The sequence below is a fragment of the Nannospalax galili genome, unplaced genomic scaffold (genome assembly GCF_000622305.1).
Source record: "Nannospalax galili isolate Female #2095 unplaced genomic scaffold, S.galili_v1.0 scaffold459, whole genome shotgun sequence".
NCBI classification, from domain to species: domain Eukaryota; kingdom Metazoa; phylum Chordata; class Mammalia; order Rodentia; family Spalacidae; genus Nannospalax; species Nannospalax galili.
Genome location: NW_008344211.1, coordinates 1,552,729 through 1,579,732, shown reverse-complemented (window position 1 = coordinate 1,579,732; position 27,004 = coordinate 1,552,729). Strand labels below are relative to the sequence as shown.

General features: G+C 48.8%; 1 protein-coding gene across 4 annotated transcripts in view; it reads right to left on the bottom strand.

Annotated features, from left to right (window-relative positions):
• Klhdc4 (kelch domain containing 4) overlaps nt 1–13,710 on the bottom strand; it is a 37,803-nt gene extending 24,093 nt beyond the window's left edge. For 2 of the 4 annotated variants that reach the window (XM_008840562.3, XM_029567122.1), the window contains exons 1-5: nt 13,552–13,710; nt 9,493–9,584; nt 6,765–6,843; nt 5,196–5,294; nt 186–322 (exon numbers count right to left, since the gene is read on the bottom strand). In XM_008840562.3, coding sequence (XP_008838784.1) covers nt 186–322; nt 5,196–5,294; nt 6,765–6,843; nt 9,493–9,584; nt 13,552–13,650 — 506 coding nt within the window. In that variant the 5' untranslated portion in view covers nt 13,651–13,710. The remainder of the gene's footprint in view (nt 1–185; nt 323–5,195; nt 5,295–6,764; nt 6,844–9,492; nt 9,585–13,551) is intronic. The other 2 variants (XM_029567123.1, XM_008840563.3) reach the window with 2 other exon arrangements.
• Between the last annotated feature and the right edge of the window lie 13,294 nt (nt 13,711–27,004).

Below are 27,004 nucleotides of genomic sequence, written 5' to 3'. Positions count from 1 at the left end.
AGAGAATGGGAGCCGGCCCCATGTGCTGCCAGCCAACCCCACAAGGCCTGCATCAAAGCCAGGCAACCAGCAGCCCTCTCCTACACAAAGGACCGTGACCTGGGCCCTCCCTGCCCCACCCATAACTCGGAACCTAACCAGTACACACGCTGAGGCCAGGGCCCAGGTTCTGTCCAGCATGTTACCTGATTTGCTCCCAGGTCTTGGTGGCCAAGTGCAGGACCCAGAGATCCTTGTAATGGTAGAACTGCTCTCCATCGGGAGATGCAAACTCCCCGCCGAAGATCCACAGCTGACCGCCGCCCTGAGGTACCACCACAGCCTGTTAAAGGAAGCAGACAGGTTAGGTCAGCCACAGAGCAGCAAGTGGCCCCAGGGTGACCAGCAGCATCAGCATTGCCCACTTGGGACTCCCTGAACAATCATCCTCTCCTTCTGAGGGGAAGATTCTAGAACAAACCTCTCTAGGCACACTAACTAGATTCAAAGACTGAATATGTCTATGCTTCCCTAGATTTCAAGACGGACACCCACTTATAGTCAACGTCAGACCCTGTTGAAGTAAACGTGGTAAAAACCCCACCTGTTATAAGCTGCTACAATGAAGCCGTTTCAGCCTTTTTACTTATTTTACTTGTGCATGTATATGTGTGTGAGTCAAATGCACACGTGTGAGCTTTGCACACACCTGTGTATGTGCATGGAGGTCAGAGAGCAGCAGGTGTTCATCCATCACTCACCCCTATTCTCTTAAGGTCTCCCACTGAAGCTGGAGCCAGCCATCAGGCCCCAGTGCTGGGGTTCAGGTGTGCACGACCAGGCCCATCTTTTTACATGGGTGCCAGGATCTGAACTCAGGTCCTCATGTTTGTGCAGCAAGCATTCTTACCCATTGAACATCTCTCCAGTCTGTTTCAGCCCACTTAACCCTTTCCTACATGCCAGGCACTACACAGTTAATAAAGAGGGCTTCCAGATGGGGCATGGAAAGTTTGCCCCATCCAGGCACCTACTTGTGCACAGCAGGCTGGAGTCTGCTCATGCTGAGGGCAGCTGAATTTGAAGGCAAAGTACTGAGGAGAGGGGACAGGAGAGAAAGAGAGCTAGCAATCCACCATGGGTTCCTCGGAGCCCTCGTCCAGGCTGTGCGAAGTCTCCACCAGAACACAAGACCCAGAAGAGCACACACAATACTATCAAGTGACATCAGAGTGAAGAGGTCACTATCACTCAGCAGGGACCCCCAAAGGGGCTTAACCGGCTCTCAGCACCCCACGAAGATCAAGATGATCTGCCAGGAACTCAACTGCCACCGCCTGGAGAATGCATAACATAGCTCACAGACACTCCAGAGGCGATCACAAAGCCCAGCTCCCAGCCATAGCACAAGAAATGTGAGCTACAGGAGAGCCAGCAGGTGGCAGAGATGCCTGAGATGACAGGGTCACAGATAAGGACTTTAAGACAATTGTAACCAGAGCCAGAAGGCTTAAAAGAAATCAGACACGGGGCTGGAGAGCTGGCTCAGCGGTTAAGAACACTGGTTGTTCTTGCAGACCTGGGTTCGAATCCCAGCACCCACATGGCGGCTAACAACTGTCTGTAACTCCAGGTCCAGGGCATCCGACAGTCCTCTTCTGACCTCCGAGGCATTGCACGACACGGGTGCACTCACATACATGCAGGCAATACACTCATACACAAAAAATAAAAATAATAAATAATAAATTAAAAAAAAAGAAAAGTAGCCAGTTTCTTGGCTAAAAGTCAAAATGTCCAGCAACATACTCTGTTCCAAGGCCAAAAATGTCTAAAGTACTTGGGAGCTTGTAGCTAATCCTTAAAAGATTTTAGGGTTACCTCTTCAGAGGGGGCATGTAGGTGTTGGAAGGTAGGGAGTGGGCAAGGATTTGATCAAAACACCTTATATGCATGTATGAAATTCTCAATAAAGTTTTTGTAAAAGTTAAAAAAGTTGTCCTCCCACCTGCACACACACCCATGCCATGGCACATGACTACACACACACAAGCTGTGGCCAAGCAGCAGCATGAGACGAAGCCCAGGGCCACTTCCTACTTACCGTCTACACAAAACAGCACCCAAAGAGATCCTTAAATAGACACACAGTATAAACACACTACAACAGGCCGGGGAGAGGGCTCAGTCGGTAGAGTGCTTGCTGCATAAGCATGAAGACTAAGTTTGATCACCTAGGACCCACTTAAAAAAGCTGGGCCTGGTGGCACATGCTCAAAATCCTAGCACTCTAGAGCAGAGACAGGAGCCCTGGGATGCACTAGAGAGTCGGAGCAGCAAGTTCCAGATTCAATGAGCCTCTGCCTCAATAAATAAATACACATAGAAAGAAATAAGATGGATTAAGGAAGACATCGGAAGTCAACCTCTGGTATCTGCATGCATGTGTGCATGCTAACACACACATACACACACACACACACACACACACACACATCTATACTTCCTATGAAATTACTCAAACTTCTAGGAACTCTATCCTAAGAAAACCTCTCTTGCCATCAAGACTCAAAGGCAATGACTCTCTTCCTCAGCACAGAAGTGTCCGGTGCCTACACTTCTGAGAGACTCTGCTTTCTAGAGCTGTCCACTTCAGGAAGCCGACACACCTTTACCAGGAGTTTCTATGGAAACTGGTTTACACACACGCTGAAAAGGGCAGCAACCCAGACTGTCATCAAACATACTTTGTTCACCTTTGAAGACAGGCTTGAGATGTAACTATTTCAAATAGTCTAGCTGCGGCTCAAACACCCGTAACCAGCTACCAAAGAGTAAAGAGTTACGTAGCTTCATATCATAGTAAGAAAACAGAGAAAGAAACAAGGGCTGAGCCAGCAACTCACAACTGTAATTTCAGCACTGAGAAGGCTGGGGCAAAAAACCCCACGTCTGCTAAAAAGGTATCAACGGTGTAAGGTTTATCTGAAAACCCAGGCAGAGTGGCAGGTTTAAGTCAGAACATGCCGGCATTCACCTGAAATGCAGTGGTAGGCGGCACCCCGAAGCTGCTTCCCACCATCAGGCACTGTCTTCACAGAAGCCATCAGGACACAGGCTGGGCTGTCAAGCAGCCCAGGACAAACCTAGCCCCCTTGCAAGAGAACAGGAGCTGGTGGGCTGCACTGGTGGCAGGTGGCTTTGCCTGCCACTGCCTGTTCCCCGAGACTCACTGAAGACCTCATGCCCCAGTCCATGTGTCCCATCACTGACACACTTGATTGGAAATGAAACAAGAAAAAAAAAAAAGAAACCAACTTCAAATATATGTACAGCAGCAGACACAACAGTTTTGAAGAAACCATTCAAATAGGTGGCAACCAGCATTCTCTGGGTCTAACAAAACCAAAAGTGGCCACATGGCCAAGTGCTAGTGCACACCCACACACCTCAAGGTACACAGCAATGTCTTTCCCACGCACCTGTCTCATGATGCCCTGTGCTTCTAGGTGCTTGGATTTACTTACTACTATAACTGGAATACACAGAAACCCTTGAATTCACAACCTCCAGTATGCCACAAACAGCAACCGAGACACTCCAACAAAGCACAGACAGCAGTGTGACAGCAGTGTGAGTGCTTGCCCAGCACAAAGCTCTGTACCCTGCATTCCCAGCACTGCCAAACACGGCACGGCACGGCATGGCACACTAAACTTCTGGTGTCAGCCTTGGGCTTCTGCTGAGGGAGCCCAAACCCTTCCCAAGCCAGACATCCTCAAGATCAAACAGAGAACTCAGCAGGGAAGGCAAGTGTGTCTCCCAGCTGGTACCCAACACACAGACGAGGCTCTGCTTCTCCAGCACATGGACTCCTCAAAGGCCTACTTCAGGGCGTCAGGCAGCCAGGACTCTGCTGGATGCTGTCAGTGAGACGATGACCACCTCACAATCAAGCCTGAGGTGAGCTCAGTCTACTCTAAGGAAACAGCTGCCACCCTCCCTTTCTTGTCATGGTTTTGTTGTCTTTTTTTTTTTTTTTTTTCTTTTAGAGACAGGGTTTCCCTGTAGCCCCAGCTGGCCTGGAACTCACTATGTAGACCAGGCTGGCCTCGAACTCACAGAGATCCGCCTGCCTCTGCCTCCTGAGTGCTGGGACTACATGTATAGCCCAGGCTGGCCTCGAACTCATGATCCTCCTGCCTCTGCCTCTTCAGCACATCCTACCAGCGTGCGCCACCACAACCAGCTATTTTGTTTTTTGAGACAGGGTCTCCCTGTAGCCTCAGCTGGCATGGAACTCGCTATGTAGACCAGTCTAGCCTCCATCTCACAGAGATCTGCTTGCCTCTGCCTCCTGAGTGCAGCTAACAGCTGCAACTTGTCTTTTTGATTCCTTATGAGAAAATGTACTTTATTTCAAGAGAAAATGCACTTTATTTCAAGCGTGCTCTGGTCAGCAGTACTTTGGGGAAATAATCCAGGGGTAGACAGAAGCTCAAAGTTTTTGCTCCCACTTCTCAACCTCCAGCCTCACTCAGCCAGCTGTCTGCGGCCTCCAGTCCACAAAGAGCTGTCCCTAGCACCACACCCACCCTCCTCCCAGGAAAGGAGAATGAAAGGTTCTAAGGAGGAGCTGTAGTGGAAGAGGAGGATAGACGGAGCTCAGGCCATACTAGACACTGGAAATGCTTTTCTGAGGTGGAGCAACTCCAACCTGCTGTGTGTCAGCAGAAACCAACCACAAGCTTACAATACAATTCATTCTAAAGTAATTCTTTTTCTCCCACTATCCGCCCCATTCTTGAACAGTCCACCTTCTTGTGATCACCACCAGCCCAGACCTGGGGCACATGGGGTGCACTCACCCAAACACACAGAGCTTTCTGCCAGGAAGCTATTATACGTCAGCCGCTGTGCAGTGTCATGCTGTGGAGGGGCTCCCTCCCTTCTCATAGGTAAAGAAACAAGTGCTGGAAAAGGCGCTCAGGAAGAAGTCCAGGAAGATGGCTGAGCCCACTGCAGAGGCTCACACCTGTCACCCCAGCCCGCAGGAGGCTAAGGCCGGAGGTTCACCAAAGCCAGCCTAGGTCACAAAGTGAGACCCTGTCTCAAAACTAAAAAGAAAAGGACAGCACCAGAATGACTTTGAAGGTCCAGCTCTCAAGGGAGGCAACCTGCCACCTACAGACTCTGCCAATGTGTTCAGGTGTTACCTGGTGTGCACAGCGCCGTGGAGGTGGACCTGGGATGTCGACTTTTGTCCAGGTGTCCTTCCTGATACTGTAGATATAGAGCTCGTTATACACAAAGGTCTGCAGGAGGAAGCAGAGCGGCACATTGGTAGTGGAGGACAGCAGTGTAGGGCTGCTCTTGGTCATTACAAGTCCCAGGAAGTCTGTCCCCTACACTGAGCCACACATCCAGCTGACAAGCCACGTACAGCCCCCAAGATCCTCTGAGCACAAGACAGAAGTTCTCAATTTGCCATGGGGCTAAATCTCAAGAAATTACAAGCAGGTGAAAATAAGTTGAAATACATTTTGCATGTCTAACTGCCAAGTCTTCTAGTTCAGGCCAGGATCTTCCATGGACCAGAGCACTGGCCTCAGCCTGTGGCCAGGCGGCCAGCTGACACAGTCTGCTTTATAAAGCTCTGAGACGTCACAGAATGACGTTCTGATGTGAAGACACAGCAGCTGCATGGGTGTCCTCTCCCCACTCTGCAGTCAAAAACCTCACAAACAACCCCTTGTAAGTTGGGACCATCTGTACAAAGAAAACACAGTGTTGGCAACTGATTTCTCAGTCCCCAAGAGCCTCTGCTGCCGAGCAAGACTCGCCACTCTGCATCAAGCCAGTTTTGAAATGCATGAAATGCATCAAGCAGCTGGACATGTGAAGCTAGACTTGGAGCCTCGCAGGCTACTGGAGAGACGCACCTCTGCTTTCCACAGCTTCCCCAGCATCAAACCCAGGGTCTTGCAGCTCAAAAATAAAAGGTGGGGCTGGAGAGAGGCTCAGAGGTTAAGAGCACCAGCTGCTCTTGCAGGGGACCCGGGTTCAGTTCCCAGCACCCATGTGGCAGCTAACAGTCATCTGTAACTCCAGCTCCAAGAGCTCTGATGCCCTCTTTTGGCCTTTGCATACAGGAACATGGTGCACTTACACACATGCAGACAAAACACTCATATACATAAAAAAAATTAAAAAAATAAAAGATACTGGCTGGCCTTTAATCCCAGCACTCGGGAGGCAGAGGCAGGCAGATCTCTGTGAGTTCAAGGCCAGCCTGGTCTACGTAGTGAGTTCCAGGACAGCTGGGACTACAAGGAGACCCTGTCTCAAAAAGACCAAAATAAATAAATAAATAAATAAAAGATACCCCCACAATTTTACTAACCCTTTCCCCATTAAAACAACATTGAGGGCTAGAATTAAGAGCTCACTGTCGTACAGGGCTTGCCTACCACGTAAAGCTCTGGGATTGTTTCCCAGCACCACAAAGCTTTGGCAATTCTGAAGCAGTGTATAGTGCAAAGGCGTGGCCCAGTACTTGGGAGTTGAGGCTCAGCTGGTTCAGAGGAGACCAGGGCCCCTGCAGAACTGGTGCTGAACTCAGAAGTCCCTGAAGGTCCTGGAGACTGGTCAAAGGCACCCCATTATCAAGCCTGACACTCAGGAGATGAGAAGTGAAAGACCGCAGCATATTTACATCACCACTTTAAATTTACTTCAAACCAGTCCGAAACAGTTGGGAGAAAAGAAAAAAATATATACTTTACTTTTTGGCCATTGAAATATTCACCTCCGAAAAGGATTAATTCATCTTTCTCAGGGTGAGCAGACAGGGACGCATTTAACCTGCAAGACAGAAGCCGCAGAGAAGCAGTGTCAGAACACATGACACCTGGCTGCACATACCCCTCCCATCAGCATGTCTTCCACCAGAGTCTCCCCTCCTCAACATCCAAGAGAGGAGCAGGCCCAAGTACCACTCAGCCTCCCAGTACCAGGTTCTTGCTCCAGGAGAGACCTGCTTGGACCTGGCTGAAAACATCAGCAAGCAGGGAGAAATCCAGACCTCGACTCACATTGCCACCTTCCAGACCTGCCCTGGAGAGGTCTTGTCTAGCCTTTAAATCATAAGCAAACCAAGGAGTGGTGGCTCATGACTGCAATCCTAGCCTCTAATCTGAGGCCTCTATTCTGCTCTTGGGTATTTACTGTGCACAAACAGTTTGTAGGCTGAGAAAATCTGCAGTAAAGTAAAGTGGTGGCATATGCCTTTAAATCCCAGCACTCGGTAAGAAGAGACAGGGAGATCTCTGTGAGTTCAAGGCCAGCATGGTCTACGTAGTGAGTTCCAGGACAGCTGGGACTACAGGGAGACGCTGTCTCAAAAAGACCAAAAAAAAAAAAAGGTTAAAATGACCAATTTTATGTTACATGTTGCTCTAATAACATTTCTAAAAAATAAGGAGGGTAGGGAGAATAATCAAGATACATTGTATAAATGTGTGAAATGATGAAAGTACAAACCAGATAAAAGACAGCGCTGCCAAATTCCTGTCACTGCTCACTGAGCACATGACGCTCCTGTGGAATAGTGCCCAACACATCTTGGGAAGAGACTGTGTCGGGTCCAGAGCTGTGAATGCTAACCACGCGCACCTCAGCCAGGCACCACTGGAGGCACAGGCAGCGCGGTGGACACAGCCCTGAGCCAGGTCCTCCCTTGTTGTTAAGCTGCACCTGGGCTGACAGTTGGGTCTTATGGATTCTTGTTCTGTTTGGATGCAAAATGAAAACCCAAGGCTCAGGAGCTGGGGGTTTGCTCCCCCAGTGGGTAATGCTGCTAAGAGGTGAAAAGATCAGAAGCCGTCAACCTCATCAACACATCAGCCACTGCCAAGGCCAGAGCTGAATGGGCTATTAGGAGGTGGGGCCTGGCTAGAGGAATAAGTCACTGGGGACAGGCCTCTGGGTGGACCCTGTCTCCAAAGCCTTCTTCTGTCTCTCACTCCACCCTCCCCATGATGCTCTGCCACACCATGGCCCAGAAACAAGGCAGCCAAGTGACCATGGACTGAAACCATGAGCCAATGAACCCTCCTCCCTGCGGCTGACTCCCAGACACTGTCACAGCAACAGAAAGCTAAGCTCGTGGAGAGGTGGGAGGTCATGGGAGATCTTAACTCCTCCCTTCAGTTCACATTCCGCTCCCTTCTACCAGAAGTACTCTCCAGGCTTTTCAAACCACCTCGACATTAAACTTGACTTTGGAGGCAATGTTACCTTAGAAAAAGTTCCATTCATCATAAAACAAACAACACATTCAAAGTGGCTGGCTTTCCTCAGGGATGTCAGACTTCAGCGATTCAGAAGAGCTGCCTGTCCACCATGCAGGCCAGGCCAGAGACGGCATGCTGACTCAAGGAAAAGTAGAAGCCAAGTCCAGGCAGAATTCATCACCCTGCATTCCACCCAGGGCTCATCACTGAATCCCTCCTCCCACTCCTTGGAACAGGCAATGCCCAAAGCCCACGTGAGCCATCAGGGCCATCACCACACTACTATCACATCCCCAAGAGCCAGGTCCTAGGCTCCCACCCAGGCACGTTACCGAGACAAGTTCAAACCCAGCTAAGAAGGAAGCAATCATCTCATCTAGACAGCAGGGGCTGCTGGTGAGGCTTCACCACTTTCACAGCTGATGATACTCTGCCTACCCTGGATGACACAGCTTATGAGGGCACCGGTCCTCTCCAATGCCTGGCCCGCTGAGTCAGAGCCTCCACTGAACAGCAAAGAGAATTAGGGGCCCTGAATCAAATGAGAGAATTAGACCCTGGAAGCAGAGAGGAAGCCAGGTGGAGACTGAGCTGCTTGTTCAGCTCATTCCATTCCAGGATGCAAAAGCCTCGAGATCTCTCTCGTAATTTACAAATTCACTTAAAATGAACAGCTACAATTTATGTTTAAGAAACTGCACATAGGAATTCAAAAGCATTCAAGTCTGGCATGGTGGCGCATGCTTTTAATCACAGTACTTGGGAGCCAGAGGCAGAGGCAAGCAAATTTCTGTGAGTTCAAGGCCAGCCTGATCTATATAGTGAGTTCCAGGCCAGCTGGGGCTACAGGGAGACCCTGTCTCAAAAAGAAAAAAAAAAAGTAAAAGCATTCAGAACAAACAGTAAAAAGCTGTGATCGTCAGCCCACACCTGTGATGCACTCTTAAGACTACTGAGACCTAAAAGAAAGCTCGAGAGGCCACACCTGTTCCACAAGCTGTGGCAGAAGCAGCGTGCCAGGAGACTCTTCTCCATGTCTCTGCAGGGCAGGAGCACTGACAGTCATACACCAGCTCTTCAGAGGACAGTGACTCATGGCACTTAAGGGAAAATGGCCCAAGTGTCCAGACATTTAAACATGGTACCAATATCAAGCAGCTTTCCAACTTAAGAGAAAGGAAATTATATAAAACCAAAAGGTAAGAGCTTGCTCACTTACCGCGGGGAGGGTGGAGAGCACAGGGTCTCTGTGACCTGGGTCTTTTTGGCATCCAGGGTCTGGAAATGGGCTATGAGGGCTTCCAGGTCTTCCTAAGAACACAAAAGTGACCGAATGTGAGACTTGGGCTAAACCTGTTCCAGAGTCAAAGACATACCAGCCTCCCTCCCATTGGTCTGATTGGACTCAGGGGTCCTAACACGAGTTTGAAATACAGAGTGTATTCACATTAAGGAAATATTCAGTGTGACCCTGAAGGCAGTTTCCGTGTAGGTGTACATGCATGCATAATCATTCCAGATCCCCCCTGCCACAGAGGGCTTCTATGGAGGGGACCCTATCCTGGCCACAGTTCTCAAGTCTTCAATGGCTTCTGACAACCCAGGCTGCATGTGTCACTAGTGTGCTCTCTACACAACCGTGCCTGGGATTCCTCTTGGTCACTGGTTGTCTGCGGCTCCCATTTCTATGATGGAATATAAGCTCCAGGAGAGCAGGCCTTAACGGGGGCCTGCAGTCTACCCCTCACCAGCCCATTTCCCAGCTGTGGCGGCAGACCCAGAGAGTAAGGTCTGATTCACGGGCATGCTAGGCAGCACTAGAGCTGAGCCTTCCCATCCCCACTCAGTACCCAATACCCACTGCACCCCAGAGCTCCATGGCTTATCTGCCACTCAGAACTTTCCCTGCTGTCCCTGCTCTCTGAACTCTCACTCCCCTCCTCTTATGCAAACTGAGACCTGGGATCTCAGATCTAACCCTTCTTTTCCTCCCCACATCACACACACACATGCACACGCACACGCACACCCACACGCCCTCCCACCCTGTTCTCACACCCTGCAGGAAGTCAGGTGTCTTTCTTGCAGCTGCCAACACTTGCAGAGCACATTCCTTCTCTACCACTCTCCGCAGGTGACACTGCCTCCTCAGTTCTCTGGGCCTGAAGAGGCCCCTGCACCCCTTCCCTGGGCTTCCTCCTGCTCACCCCAGTCCCAGCCCAGGGGCTCTCTCTTCAGGACAGACTACCCGTTATTTTTAAATTACATAATATGTAACAGGCACCCCATCTACACATCCATCAGCTCAAGGAAGACACCACCCTGGAAAGCTGGCACCCCATGTAGCTCCCCAGATTTCTGGAGAAACCATGATCTGGAACTGGTGCTATTTATTTATTTAGCAGGGTCTGCTATGTAGCTCAAGCTGGTCTTGAACTGACACTCCACCTGCCTCAGCCTACTATACAGCATGTGTCTCAGTTTCTCTTTCAAGGCTATAACAAACCTCAACGAAAACAACTTAAGGGGACAAGGTTCATTCTATCTCACTGCTCCAGGTCAAAATCCATCCTGGCAGGAACCAAGCACTAGGAGTGTGATGCAGCTGGTCACATGACACCCACAGTCAGGAGAGCAAATGCATGTGTGCACGCTAGTACTGGGCTCCCTTTCTCCACTCAACAGTCCAAGGTCCCAGTCAAAAGAGGAACGCTGCCCATGCAGGTCTTCCCACCTCAATCCATGTAGTTAGCATAATCCCCCAGAGACAAGCTAGAGCCCCATCTCCTACATGACTCTAGATTTTGTCAATCTGACAACACTATCAGAGCATGCTAGGATGATTGGACCCATCAAGGACCCATCAATACCACACAAAGAACACAAACAAAGCGGAAGTAACTCGGCAAGGCACATTTTACTTTTGTAAAAGGGTGACCTACGTGACCAGTCCGATCCACCAAGTCCACACAGGACCCGGAAGCCTAGGGACTTTTATCCCTAAAGAAAGAGAACTGAGTCCTTTCCCCATTGGCTGGGGTCCAACCTCACAGTCTTTCCCAGTTAGCTAGTTTAAAAGAATTGGCATAGGGCTGGAGAGATGGTTCAGCGGTTAAGCCACTGCCTGCTCTTGCAGAAGACCAGGAATTGAATCCCAGCACCCATGTTGACTAACAACTATCTCTAACTCCAGTTTCAAGGGATCCAAGACCCTCTTCTGTCCTCTGTGGGCATTGTACGACACCGGTGCCCTTACAATACATGCAGGCCTAACACTCATACACATAAAATAAAAATAATTTTTAAAAATTTTATTTATTATTTTTATTTTATGTGTATGCGTGTATTGCCTGCATGTAGGTAAGTGCACCTGTGTCATGCAATGCCCACGGAGGTCAGACGAGGCCGTCGGATCCCCCTGGGACTGGAGTTACAGACAGTTGTTAGCTGCCATGTGGGTGCTGGGATTCAAACCCGGGCCTTCTGCAAGAACAGCCAGTGTTCTTAACCGCTGAGCCATCTCTCCAGCCCCAATTTTTTTTTAATTAAAAATAAAAAATAAAAGAATCAGTGAGAAGGGAGAAGAGCTCCACTCCAGGCCATCAGGCTCAGGAATGCATGGGGCCTTTCCTTAAATGAAAGTCTTACAGGGTATGGTGTGATGAAAAGATTACAATTCCTTGTATAAACCAAGTTCCAAGCTTTACAGGATTTGAAAGAAAAGGCTAATATCTACTGTTTCTTTCAGGAATAAAGGAGATGTGGCTGGACCAGTGACCTCAGGGAGAGTGGACACATCAGCCCTGGTTATCAGAATTCCCAACTGGCTCCAAGAGTCCCTGGGGCTTTGGAATGATGGGACATCAGTACCTTGATCAAGTTTTCCTGTGTATCACCGCTGAGAAGCTATTCCCTCTGGAATCGGGCTAAAGAGATGAACCAAAGCCTAAAGTTTGTTCAAGAATGAACCAAGCTGATGTGCAAGGTTCCTGCCTGGGTAATCCCGCCCCCATAATCAAAATCTCTCCCTCCCTCCCTCCCTCCCTCCCTCCCTAGAAGCTCTTGTTATGAGCATCTAGGTACCACACACTCCTGGGGGATGCAGCAGTCAGCTTCCAAGTGCTTCCTCTACACAGAGCTCTTGCCTAACGGTGCAGCACAGAGGACCTGAGTTCCTGTACTCCAGGCAGGGCCTGCTCCTGAAGTGGTTCAGGTAGCTGTTGCCGAGGCAAGACTCAAACTCAGACCCTGTGGCTGCAGAGCTGGTGAGTTTAATTGACCAAGAACCTCAGAATGTTTGCTCATAAAGCAAATTTGAGGGAAGAGTTCAACCCCATTATTTGACAGATGAGGAGATAGAAAAATGATATGGCTGGAGAGATGGTAGCTAAGAGCACTGGCTGCTCTTGCAGAGGACCTGGGTTTAATTCCCAGCACCCACATGGCAGCTAACAACCATCTGTAACTCCAGTTCCAAGGGATCCGACTGCCCTCTTCTGCCATTCCCAGGTATTGCATGACACAGGTGCACTTACACATAGAAAATAAAAATAGTAAATTAGCTGGGTGTGATGGCCAAACCCACCTTTAATGCCAGCACTTGGGAGGCAGAGAAGGGCAGATGTCTCTGAGTTCGAGACCAGCCTGGTATGCGTAGTGAGCGCTAGGACAACTGGGACTACAGGAAGACCCTGTCTCAAAAAGGCCAAAAAATAGTAATAATTAATTAATTAAAAAAAAAGAAATGAGTGGCCTGGGGATAAAGGGGCACAGGAATGTGGCCAGGAGCTCTGAATCGGCGTTTGGTCAAATTCCAGCTCTGCACTTCTTCCAGGTGAGCCAAACTCTGAGCTCTGTAACCTGCTGGCCTTTGACTCCCTACCTGTCCGGTGCAAGGCCATGCTACCGCCTCACTAGCTGTGCGGAGGGGAGCCTAGACAACCCCGTGCCTGGCCCACTGCGGGGCCAACACTGGCCATCACGGCAGCCCCAGGCGAGGAAGGCCCAGGAATCGCTGCCAATTGTATGCACAGCCCTTAGCCCCAAGTTCGGCATTCCTGGGATAAGAGGGTGGGAAGGGCTGGAAAGGACACGAAAACAGGGCAATGGCGGGCACCAACCGGAACATCCTACAGCCCCAGCGACTTGTTTGGTTACTTAATCCCACTACAGCTCTCTCAGGGGGCAGGGGGAGGGTATGCGGGGCGCCGCGCAGACTGACCACCCGGCTTCCTCCAGCCCGCAGCCCCCACCCCCCGCCCCGCGCCCGTTCACTCACCTCCTCCTTCCGCGAGCGCTTGGACAGCTTCTTCTCCATCTTGGCGGCCGTTTTCTCCGCCCCGCGGCCCTTCTTCTCTTTCTTGCCCTTTTTGCCCATCGCGCCGGGTCTAAGGCAGAACCTGGATACCAGAAAAGGCTGGTGGCGACTCGACCAGAAGCAAGTGGCGCGCTAAATAAAGCGTCACTTCCGGTCCTCCACTCGCAGGTTCCTGAGCGGAAGCGATTCCCCGAGCTCTTGGGCTCCGCCTGCCATGTTAGGACACCGCCCCCTCCTGGGTACGCTTGCTCAGTGCGTGACTCTTAAACTCGCAGCCACCAAGAGGATGGGTGGGCTCATTCCCTAAAGGGGACTTCCGCCGAGAGTGAAGGGGGCCCCTTTTCTTTTTTATATATATTTTATTATTTATTATTTTTATTTTATGTGTATGAGTGTATTGCTTGCATGTAGGTAAGTGCCCCCGTGTTGTGCAATGCCCGCAGAGGTCAGAAGAAGGCGTCGGATCACCTGGAACTGGCGTTACGGATGGTTAGCTGCCGTGTGAGTGCTGGGACTCGAACCTGGGTCCTTCGCAAGAGCAGCCAGTTATCTTAACCGCTGAGCCACCTCTGCAGCCTGCAGCCCCTTTTCTAGTGATTCTGCGCTGAGCTGCGGAACAGTCGTTGCCCTTCTGCTGGTGTCGCCGGGTGGCCTGGGAGAGAGACCAGGGCTGGTGATGTCAGTCAACCCTGCGACCTGTGGTCAGAGAAACACGCTGTAGAAAACCTGCTCCAGGACCTGACTCAAATGGGAGTGTTGTTTGAAAGAACAGGTTAAGTGCTTATCACCTCAAGATGTCTTTGGACTGTAATCAAGGAATGGCGCAAAGTCAAGACAAGGCCAAGCAAAACACTGGCAAAGAAACGCATAGACTAGGAAATTATCTTACTTCTCTGTGGGAGCGCTGCCAAAACGCATCCTTAAAGAAACCGCCTTGAATCCGAACAACCCTGATCACTGAGGCTCTGAGGAAGGATGATTTCCCAGCCCACCCCCAAGCTTTGTCCATAAACCTATTTCTTTTTTAAAAAAAAAAAATTTATTTTATGTGTATGAGTGTATTGCCTGCATGTATGTGAGTGCACCAGAGTCGTGCAATGCCGCGGAGGTCAGAAGAGGGCTTCGGATTCCGCTGGAACTGGAGTTAAGGACGGTTCATAGCTGCCATGTGGGTGCTGGGAATCGAACCCAGGTCCTCTGCAAGAGCAGTCAGTGCTCTCAACCACTGAGCCATCTCTCCAGCCCCCCATAAACCTATCTCTTTAAGGAAAAAAACCAAAAATACTTTTGGCAGACAGAGTGGCTCCCGCCTTTAATCCCAGCACTCGGGAGGCCGAGGCAGATGGATCTCTGTGCGTTCCCAACCTGGTCTACATAGTTCTAGGTCAGTCAGGGCTACATAGTGAGACCATGTCTCAAGAAGAAAAAAAAACACTTTTTTTTTTTTGAAAAAATGATGTGTGATTCTTCCTGGAGAGGTGCACAGAAACAGCTATTCATCCCAAATAGGACACCAAAAGACAATTATTCCATCCAAGTCCAGCTTGGTGAACCAGTGAGTTTATGAGGGTTATTTACAGGCACATGGATGACCCAAATGCAGCTGCATCACAGGAAAGTCCCCAGTCAGCCATCCACCTGCTATGTGTTACAGCACACACACCCAACCACGGTGCAGCTGAGGGCAGGAGGGGGTGGTGGCTAAAATCTCAGCTGAGGGTCTGATGTCCCCCCTCCTTTTACAAGAGAAAGCTAATGGACCCAACTTTATGAGGGTCTCCTGGAGGTGATCCAACCACTCTGGTTTCAAGATGGTAACAACGATGTCATGCCTGGGGGACAGAATTCTGCTGCAAATGAGAAGGAAGGAACCAGATGGAGCATTTGTGACTTACAGCATTGCTTGCAGATCATGTGTGATGGTACAGGGGAAAGAAGGGCTCCCTGGTCAGAAAAAGACCTGGGAAATTCACAGTCACATGGCCTGAGTCTTCAGTGAGCTAGAGCAGGTTACACCGTCTCTTGCCTAAGGGACCAGTTATGTTTCCCTGTGTTCTGGGACCTTAAGAATATCCCTAATCCTGCGCTTTTTTGGTTGTATCAAGAAACCTTCAAGCAGTGCACTTGAAACAGAACAGCCCTTCAGTCAGAGCCCATCACACCTGCCCGAAATATATAACAGCACTCCCTCCTCGGGGCTTCCAAAGGGACAGTGTTTCTTGTAGAAGATTTAGAAGGGTCTGGAAGAGGCAGGGTTTAATGCTTTAAAATCTGAAACTCTTGAAACCAAATTGTGAGACTCTGGATGATACGTATTATAATGGTTTACATGAGGCTGAAGTTTTCATTACGAAGAGACAAGTGGAGCAGAGCATCTGAAGTGAGACCAGAATCTTACAACAGCAGAAAGGTTAGTACAGCGCCATTCTAGTGACATTCACGCTTTTGAAAATCTAATGGATTGTCTTGAATGTTATGTCACTTTTAGATTCTTTGCTGTGGTCAGGCGCCCTCTGCTGCCTTCAAGTTGAAGTTCAGGGGGAAAAAAAAGTCTTAACAATAGACTGATTAAACAAAAGTATGCCAACTTCTAATCATTCTAATCACCTGTACCACCAATAACGCGGTCAGAAGAGTTGCTCTGCTGTGGTATAGAGGAGCTGGTTCTTTACAGATTTCCCGTCTGGAAACTGATAATAATACTCCAGCCCGGAGTGGAGAAATGGCTCAGCAAGCGGTGACAAGCACATCCTGCTCTTGCAGAGAACCTGAGTTTAATGCCCAGCCACCTGCATTGGGGAACTCACAATCACTTGCTCCAAGGGGGATCCAGTGGTCCCTTCTGGCCTCTGCAGGTACCTGTACACACATGCACATACCCACATAGAGACACATAATTAACAGTAAAAATAAATCTTAAAATACCCCAACCGTTTTGGTTTTGGTTTTGGGTTTTTGTGTTTGTTTTTTGTCTTTTTGAGACAGGGTCTCCCTGTAGCCCCAGCTGCTCTGGAACTCACTGTGTAGACCAGGCTGGCCTCGAACTCACAGAGATCCACCTGCCTCTGCCTCCCGAGCACTGGGACTAAAGGCGTGCGCCACCATGCCCGGCCTGTACAGAATTCTTTAGCGACTCAAGCAAAATAACTGTAAAACAGCAAAAAACAACTTTTGGAGATTCTATGTATTCTTAAGTGAGGTCATGATTTTGAACTGACTGACGTGATGTTGCTTAACATGAACTGAATGCTATACCTGGTTCGACATTGTACCAGGCCACATGAGGCATGCCAAACAGAAGTGCACACACCAACTTCAAGGAGGTTTGTTCTAGTGAAAGACACATATATGAAGACACCCCACACACATATACTCATAATTTAATAAAAGCGGGTCTGGAGAGATGGATCCCCAGTTAAGAGCACTGGCTGCTCTTCAAGAGGACCAGGGTTCAGTTCCCAGCACCCACATGGCAGCTAACACCTGCCTGCAACTCCAGTTCCAGAGGATCCGCTGATGCTCTCTTCTGGCCTCTGCAGGCATTGCATGACACAGGTGCACTTAACGCATGCAGGCAGGCAAAATGCTCATACATATAAAAAAATTAATCAACCAAAAAATTAAAAATTATAAAAGTAGATCTTTTAAAAAAGAGTCCATGGATAGCCAGGTGTAGTGGCACAGGCCTTTGATCTCAGCACTCAAGAGGAAGAGACAGGCGGATCTCTGAGTTCGAGGACAGCCTCGTCTACATAGTGAGTTCCAGGTCAGCTGGGGCTACAGAGAGACCTTGTTTCAAAACAACAACAAAAAAGAAGTGGATAAATCGTTCCTACAGTTGGAAATTTAACACCCTTATCTCTGGGTTCAAGTCAAATAAGTAGAGGAATTCAGTCAAGATATATAACTTTGAACACCAGACTTTGTTTTTTTCATATTTTATTTATTATTTTTATTTTATGTGTGTATTGCCTGCGTGTGGGTAAGTGCACCCCTGTCATGCAATGCCTGTGGAGAACAGAAGAGGCTGTTGGATCCCCTGGAACTGGGATTTGAATCCCAGCACCCATATGGCAGCTAACAACTGTCCGTAACTCCAGTTCCAGGGGATCCGACAGCCTCTTCTGTTCTCCGCAGGCATTGCACGACATGTGTGCACGTACCTAACAACCAGTGTTCTTAACCGCTGAGCCATCTCCCAGCTCCTGACACCAGACTTTCGGTCAGTCAGTCAGCCAGTCAGTCAGTCAGTCAGTCAATCCTATTAGTCAACGAACGGCACATGACACGTGCAGAATTCCACCAGCTTGGTAGGCTCAGTCACTCCGGGAGCACATGGACCATGCTCCCAGGCTGTGAGCCATACCAAGATGCACATGAAAGGACTATCCCTGTGTCCTCTTCAGCTAGGACAGAAATCAATTGGAGATGTGTAACAAATGGTTACTGAGAAGGTGTCTGGGGATGGGGCTCAGGTAGAGCACCTGCCTGCCTCTCATGCAGAAGGCCCTGGGTTTGATCTCTAGCACTGAAAAAAGCAGATAAGAAAATATCTCCAAATAACAGGAAATTAAGTAAAACCCTAAATAAGAAGAAAACCTGATTTCAATTATGATACAAAATGTCTGGATTCATCTTTTCTGTTTAAACAACTAGAAAACTAGACAAATCCTCCGAAATGATGGCTTTGCTTTTACGTTTCGTCTTTTTTCCCTCTCCTCTCCTTTCCTTCCCTCTTTTTTAATTTTTATTTTTTGAGACAGTATCTCACTATGTAGCTCTGGCTGGTCTGGAACTCACTATGTAGACCAGGCTGGCCTTGATCTCACAGAGATCTTGCCTGCAGAGTGCTGGGATTAAAGATGTGTGCCACCACACCCAGCTCTTTTCTTTTTTTAAAAAAATGTGTCTGATTGCACGCCTTTAATCCCAGCACTCGGGAGGCAGAGGCAGGTGGATCTCTGTGAGTTTGAGGCCAGCCTGGTCTACATAGTGAGTTCCAGGACAGCTGGGCTACAGGGAGACCCTGTCTCAAAAAGACAAAAAAAATTGTGTCTGAGTGTTTTGCCTGTATGTGTCTGTGTACCATGTGCACACAATGCCTGTGAAGGTCACACAATGCCTGTGAAGGTCACACAATGCCTGTGAAGGTCACACAACGCCTGTGAAGGTCAGAGGAGGGTGTTGGAGCCACTAATGCTGGACTTACAGGCAGTTGTGATCTGTCTGATGTGGGTGCTGGGAACAAAACTCTGGTTCTCTACAAGAGCAGCCAGTACTCTTAACCACTGAGTCATCTCTCCAGCCCTTATCCATTTATTCTTTAGAAACGATAAACTGTGTTTAAAGTGTACGCATGTGGATAGGGTGGTGCAGGTAGATGCTGGGAAACAGAAGTGACCTACCATTGGCCCTGCCCACCGGGGAGGGGGCGGGATCCAGTTCAGGCTGGAGGCTGGAGGAGAGGTAAGCAAGGAATTTGTGCACTCTGAAGCTCCAAACTAGAATGTGTGTGCAGATGTGTCATCTTTTTAATGGGCATCTTCAAACTTCTGGGCATCGAGCTGAATGTGGTTTTCTTCTAAATAAAAGAATGTGACAATAAATAAAAGTGTAGAATTAGATGTGTGTTGACTCAGCTGCCACATGAAACCATCACCACAAAGACAAAAACGAACACCCCCACCTCCGAAAAGCTTTCTTGTGCCCCTCTAATGTTTTCCCTCCCGCATCCCTATCCCAGAGCACTCGGTGGTGGTGATTATTTTTAGGGTTTTAGAAATGAACTCATACATTATTTGCACCTTATTTTTAGACTTACTAATTTATTTTATGTGTGCCTGAGTGTGTATGTAAGTGCATCGTGTGTCTGTGCAGTGTGCCCTTGGAGACCAGAAGAGGGTGTCAGTGCACCACCTGTGTGTGCAGTGCTTATGGAGGCTAGAAGAGGATGTCATGTCCCCTGGAATGGAGTTACAGGCGGTTGGTTGTGAGCTGCTTTGTGGGTGCTGGGAACCAAACCTGGGTCCTCTGCAACAGCAGTGAGTGCTCTTAGTCACTGAGCCCCTCTCCAGCCACATCTTCTGGAAGAGGCTGGGGGACTCTGTCCTCACTGGACCTCATTCTTTGAGATTTCAGATTTCTCCGTGTTATAGCCTGTATCAATATTCACTCTTTTTTTCCTGGTGCCCGGGATGAAACTCAGGACCTCGTGCATGCTATACAAGCGCTCTACCACTGAGTCACCATCCAGCCGAGTTCATTCTTTTTATTCTATTGTGTGAATGGTCCACACCTCACTTATTATGCACACTTAGTGGGTATTTGGGCTGCTTCTAGCTTGAGGTTATTTCTAAAATCTCCACTTTGAACATCTGGATATAGTTCTTACAGATTCATGCGTGGGTAAATATTTAGGAGTAGGGCAGCTAGGTCACACAGTAGGTGTGCGTTGCATCTTAAGAAAACTGCCCAATGAGTTTCCAAGGTGGATCTGTCCCTTTCCCTTGCTAGCAGCAGTGGTGGAGAGTCCTGTTGGCACCACGTCTCTGCCAAATAGTCGCACGGTCAGCCATCTATGTTTTGGAGTTTCTGGCAGGCACACGTATCTCACTGTGGTTGAAGTTTGTCTTTCCTGAGGACTGTCCATCCTGCCATCTGAGTCTCTTTGGTGAAGTGTTGGCTCTTCTACCTGGTTTCTACTCGGTCGTTTTCTTTTTATTGAGTTTGAAGAGCTCTGAAAAATATCGTGAACTCCAAGACTTCATCAGATTTGCAGTTGACAAATATTCTCTCAGGCTGAGGCTTAAATTCTTTTTTTTTTTTTGTCTTTTTGAGACAGGGTCTCCCTGTAGCCCCAGCTGTCCTAGAACTCACTATGTAGACCAGGCTGGCCTTGAACTCACAGAGATCTGCCTGCCTCTGCCTCCCAAGTGCTGGGACTACAGGCGTGTGCCACCTCGCCCGGCTCTTATATTCTTTTTTTTAAATTTATTTATTATTTTTATTTTATGTGTATGAGTGTATTGCCTGCATGTATGTGAGTGCACCCATGTCATGCAGTGCTGTGGAGGTCAGAAGAGGGTTTCGATTCCCCTGGAACTGGAGTTAAGGATGTTTCGTAGTGTGATGTTTAAAGAGCATTTGTCTAACATGGAGGTCATGAGATTTTCTCTTAAGGTTTCTTCTGAAATTTTTATGGTTTATTAGATCTGCAATCTAATTTTAACTAGTTTTGTCGGGGATACAAGTCATGAATCAAAAAGAAATGTTTTGGATGTAGATATTCAATTCTCCGCCATTTGCTGAAGAGCCTGGACTTTCTCCAGTGTTTTTACCTTTTTATCTTTATCAAAATTTATAAACAGAGGGGCTGGGGCATGGCTCCGTGATAGAGCCCTGCCTAGTATCCCCCAGTGGGAAGCTGGAGATGTGGCTCCATGGTTGGACACCTGCCTAGAATCCCCCAACAAGGAACTGGAGGCACGGCTTAGTGGTAGAACCCTTGCCTAGAATCCCCCAGTGAGAAGCTGGGGGCGTGGCTCAGATAGAGCACCACTGGCTAACCTGATCTAGACAATTCTTCATTGAGATACCCTTTCCAGGTGATGCTAGATTATGCCAAATTGAAAGTTAAAATTATCAGAGTAATGCAAATTTAGGCTAACAATCTGAGGATGGGATGGACTGTGGATACAATGATTCACGGGCCCCTCCCCTCAGCACCAAGTTGACCCCAGCCCTCACTCTTCAGCAGAGATCTTGAGACTCATCTGAGCCCTCTGGGATCTCTCCTAGCTCTCCCTTTTGTCAGCCTGTGAGTGGGCAACTTTTCCCTCCCTTTTAGTGGCTGTCCAATGCAAATCAAGGGACCCAGGAATAGCTTTCAGTACTATAATGAAATGCCTGAGACAGACTTTCTAAAGAAAAGTGGGATTTTGGCCCACAGTTTGGGAGCCTGAAAGTGCAAACCGCATAGTGCCAGTTCTAGCTGGGCCCATGGAGGATGGGGGAGCACCTGCTCCGGCAGGCCCGTAGAACATGATGGAACACCTGTAGTAGGAAAAGATCACAACTGAAAATAGGAACTCCAACAGTGCTCAGAGGCTGGGCTTGCTCTTAATAACAACTTGCTCTAGCAAGAGCTCAGGGTTCCAGAGATGCTACCTTCATCCCCCAGGAGAAGAAGTAGGAAGAAGAAGAGGAGGAGGGGGAGGAGGGGGAGGAGGAGGAAGAGGAGGAAGAAGAGGAAGACAAGGAGGAGGAAGAGGAGGAGGAAGAGGAAGAGGAGAAGGAGGAGGAAGAGGAGGAGGAAGAGGAGGAGGAAGAGGAGGAGGAAGAGGAAGAGGAGAAGGAGGAGGAGGAGGAAGAGGAAGAGGAGAATTCTTCATTGAGATACCCTTTCCAGGTGATGCTAGATTATGCCAAATTGAAAGTTAAAATTATCAGAGTAATGCAAATTTAGGCTAACAATCTGAGGATGGGAAGACGGGGAAGAGGAGGAAGAGGAAGAGGAGACCAGCTATGAGGACGGATATGAAGACTGGGAAAAGGAGGAGGAAGAGGAGGAGGAAGAGGAGGAAGAGGAAGAGGAGGAGGAAGAAGAGGAAGACAAGGAGGAGGAAGAGGAGGAGGAGGAGGAAGAGGAGAAGGAGGAGGAAGAGGAGGAGGAAGAGGAAGAGGAGAAGGAGGAGGAAGAGGAGGAGGAAGAGGAGGAAGAGGAGGAAGAGGGAAGAAAAAGAAGAGGAGGAGGAGGAGGAAGAGGAGAAGGAGGAGGAAGAGGAGGAGGAAGAGGAAGAGGAGAAGGAGGAGGATGAGGAATCATCTGAGCCCTCTGGGATCTCTCCTAGCTCTCCCTTTTGTCAGCCTGTGACTGGGCAACTTTTCCCTCCCTTTTAGTGGCTGTCCAATGCAAATCAAGGAGCCAGCCTGGAGTACATACAGTGATTCTGTCTCCGGAAGAGGAGGAAGAAGAGGAAGACAAGGAGGAGGAAGAGGAGGAGGAAGAAGAGGAAGACAAGGAAGAGGAAGAGGAGAGGAGGAGGAGGATGAGGAAGAAGAGAAAGAAAAGGAGGAGGAAGAGGAGAAGGAGGAGGAAGAGGAGGAGGAAGAGGAGGAAGAGGAGGAAGAGGGGAGGAGGAGGAAGAGGAGGAAGAGGGGAGGAGAAAGGAGGAGGGGGGAGGAGAAAATCAGTTACGCTATGTAAATCACAAACCAAGTACCGTGTTAGTTAGTGGGCGGCTGTAAGGCAACTGTGACCCTGGCATGTGACCTTGGCCTGTTCCCACTAGGGGCTGCAGGGTCCTTTCACTTCTCTACACTGTGCCCCCCAAACCTCCTTCCTGAGAGGCGGGCATTGGTTTCACTTCTGGGCCCCCATGGCTGCATCCTGACCTTTGCACTGCCCTAGGCTCCCAGGCCTGTTTTTTTTTGGGGGGGGGGTGCTTGATGGTGGAATCAAGATGTCCCCCTCCATTAGCACTGTGTTTCCTGGGCTGTGGTCATTCTAACAGGTGTCTGGTGGTTTCTCTTAGTATTGTTTTCTTTGCATTTTCCTGATAACATATGGCAGAGAAATGTACACAGTTTATAAATGTATCTGTCAACTTCTGTCAGTGTGGAGGGACCCTTGGGAGACTGGGAGACTGGGCTGATTTGGGTGGGATATGAGGGGCCAGTAGAGAGAGCAACACCTCGTAGTGAGTTTAAAAACTACCCGGTGCTGCCTGGCATCAAGTTCCCATCAGTTTCCTGGAACAACCAGTCTACGGTTTCCTTTCAACGTGGATGGTATTACCAAGGTCCGTCACCCTCCTGTCCCCTATCACCTCCCCTCCATTCCACTCTAGAGCTTTGTCCTTGAGCAAAAAGAACAGGAAAGGCGAATATTGCACTAATCAGGAGAGTTGACACTAAATTAAACATTAATTTTACATTTATTTATTTGTTTGTTTTTCGAATATGGGAGTGGTGTACATATACCATAGTGTGTGTGTGCATAGATCAGAGGACAACTTGCAGGAGTCAGGTCTCTCCTTCTATCATGTGGATCTCAGAATCTAATTTAGATCATCAGGCTCAGCAGTGAGCACCTTTACCCACTGAACCATCTCACCAGCCTAACACCATAATTTTTCATGGGGACGTTAGAGGTCAGAATCAGAATCACAGACTTAAGCCCCACATAGTCAAAGTCCTTCAGAAGAAAGTAAGAACTTGTATCTATTTCAGTGTAGCCGGGGCCACCTCTCCTACCCTAGCGGTTTCAAATGTGCTCACCAGCTCAGCAGTCCAGTCTCAGCTGCACTTTTCTGTCTGCATTTTGCCATCAAATGTGCGTAACTCTGCTGGGTGTGGTGGTGCAAGTCTTTAGTCCCAGCTCTCAGGAGTCAAAGGCAGGCAGATGGCTGTGAGATCGAGACCAGCCTAGGACGGTCTACATAGCGAGTTCCAGTAGCTACACAGTGAGACCCTGTCTCAAAACACAAAACAAATGTGTATGACTCTCAGGTTTGGCGATGAATGACCCCCACACAGCTTATGATTATCTAGGGGACTAGTGAGGGCTCAGCAGTTAAGGGTGCTGGCTGCTCTTGCAGATGACCCAGGTTCAGATGCCAGCACCCACATGGCAGCTAACAATGTAACTCCAGTTCCAGGGAACCCAGCCCCTTCTTCTGGCGTCCGTGGGCATGGCACACAGATGGTGTACCTGTACACATGCAGGCAAAACACTCATACACATAAAATAAAAATTGTTTTAATTAAAAAAATTTAAATATACCTGATCATCTAATGTGCTACCCTTCTGTGGTCGGGCCTGTGAGTGTTCTCTGAATCCCTTTATGAGCTATCTGGGTCTTGTTCGGTGCTCATTCAGAGTCTATGACATTTATCAAACAGGGAAGAATTTTGTCTGAGGGGTACAAAAGTGAGGAGGGGACTCTTTGGGGAGAGATGGCACAGGGGTGATTATAATGTGTTTCTGCAATATTCTTAGTATGGTAAGAGGAAATGCCATTAGAGAGAAAGTCTTGTCTTACTTGAAATCAGGTAACAGAAATTTATTCCTGGTAAGTCTTTGAAATGTTACCAACTCTGCCGTTTCCTGGTACGAAACCAGCCAAGCCTCTTTCCACACGCCACCACGATTCCACCACGATTCCGATGCGGGGAGCTCTGCGCTGTTTCACCTGCTCCTCTGCGATTGCATCATTCACCACTCCTTGAAGAGCAGGTGGTGAGGTAAGTTCCCTGCCCAGAAGGGAGGGTTCAGAACTGGCTTCTGTGAAGGGCAAACACCTGGCCCTTCTGGTGGCCTTGATCAGAAACTGTGACCAAACAGAGAAACTCTAGGGGAACTGGGAGTCTACAGAGCCATTTTCAGAGCCCAGCAGCTGCTGCTTAAGGGCCGTTGCCAGGAGCTGTCAGCATGAGTGGCTGTGAGATCACCCAGACCCCTGGGTCAGGCAGGAAGAAAGCACCAGGGGCTCCAGACAGAATCTGCTTCATTGCCAGAGCCACCAGCACCTTCCACATCCTAGCCCAGGCGGTTTATATTTTTAAAGCAAATTTTAACACAAGCCACAGGTTTTCCTGCCTTGGGTACAGCCTGTGCCTCTAACAAGCTGCCCGCAGGGGAGCTGAGACCTTGCACAGGCAGACTTGGGGGACACTCCCCAGGAAGCAACATGACCCCAAAGAGTCATATGGGGAGCATGCCAGGGCCATGGTCTCCTCATAGTTTGCTCATTGATGATAGTATAATTTTGTTGATTTTGCTTTTTCAATATTTTGTTCTTGTTTTTATTTTTCTGTATGTGTGTATTGCCTGCATGTAGGTAAGTGCACCCGTGCCGTGCAATGCTGCGGTCAGAAGTTATTGAATCCCCTGGAACCGGAGTTATGGGTGGTTGTTAGCCGCCATTTGGGTGCTGGGAATAGAACCCGGGTCCTCTGCAAGAGCAGCCAGTGCTTTTAACTGCTGAGCCATCTCCCCTGATTTGTTTTTTTTTAGTCATTTTTTGAGACAAGGTCTCATGTAGCCCAGGTTCATCTCCAATTCAATGTGTAGACAAGGATGACCTTGATTTCTGATCCTCCTGCCTCCACCTCATATCACTGGAATTATAGGCGTGTGACACCACGCCCGGGGTAATTGATGTTACTATGTCATTGATGGCTGTTTCCCTGGCTCACAGAACTTCTTATCTTCAGGAGAGTCTTCCCTCAAGATATGTTTCAGTTATAGAACTGCAGCTGGCCAGCAGAGGGTGCCAACCACGCAGGTCGTCAACAATCAGCTTTGTCCATAGGTGCACATGCAATCTTCACATTAGATCCAGGCATGCAGATCCCAGCCTTGGAAGGAGGAGATGGGGCTTTCAGGAGTTCAAGTTTATCCTCAGCTACATATCCAGTCAAGGGCCAGTCTGCAAAAAGAAAAAATTCACATTAATATATATTTCCTAATAAAAAATGAGAGGGATGGGGGCTAGAGAGGTGGCTTAGTGGTTAAGAGCACCGGCTACTCTTCCTCGGGATCCAGTTCCCAGCATCCACAGGGTGGCTAACAACTGTCCAAACCTCCTCTTTTGGCCTCCAAGGGCATTTCATGACACAGGTGGACTTACATACATGCAGGCAAAGCACTCATAAAAAGAAATAGTTTTAAAATGAGACAGAGAGAGGAGGAGGAGGAGGAGGGGAAGAGGAGGGAGGAGGAGAAGGAAGAGGAGGAGGAGGCGGGGGGAGGCTGGGTACCATGTGAGCTGAGTGTCATCATCCTTCTGCCCTGTCCACCCTGCTCCATTTCTCACCCTTGATGCATCACTGACATCCTGACATCACCTTCAGAAAAGTGATCTGGATAGAGGCTTGCTCACTCTCTCTCTCTCTCTCTCTCTCTCGCTCTCTCTCTCTCTCTCTCCCTCCCCCCCATCTCTCTTCAGTACTGGATTGGGGATTGAACCCAGAGTACCATATGTGCTAGGCAAGCGTTCTACCACTGAGCTTCTGTATACGAGCCCTTTTTATTTTATTGTGTGGGGTTTGTGAATGTGTGTATTCATGTTTGCATATGTGTGGGCACACTTGGCCAGGTGTGCATGGCTGTTCATGCATGTGGAGGCCGGAGGTTGACATTGGGTGTCTTCTTCAATCACTCTCTGCCTTCCATTGGAGCAGGGTCTCTCATTGAACCCAGACAGAGCCACCAGCAATCCCATCTCTGCCCTCTGGGATTAGACTGGGCCCTGGGGGTCCAAACTCTAGTTCTCACACTTGGAGGTAAATGCTTTATGCACTGACCATCTCCAGCTCAGCAGGCTCAGACTTTTTAACCCCTGAGCTATATCCCCAGTCCTAATTTTAAAAAGTATTTTATTATCTTTTATTCACATGTTGCTATGTGTGT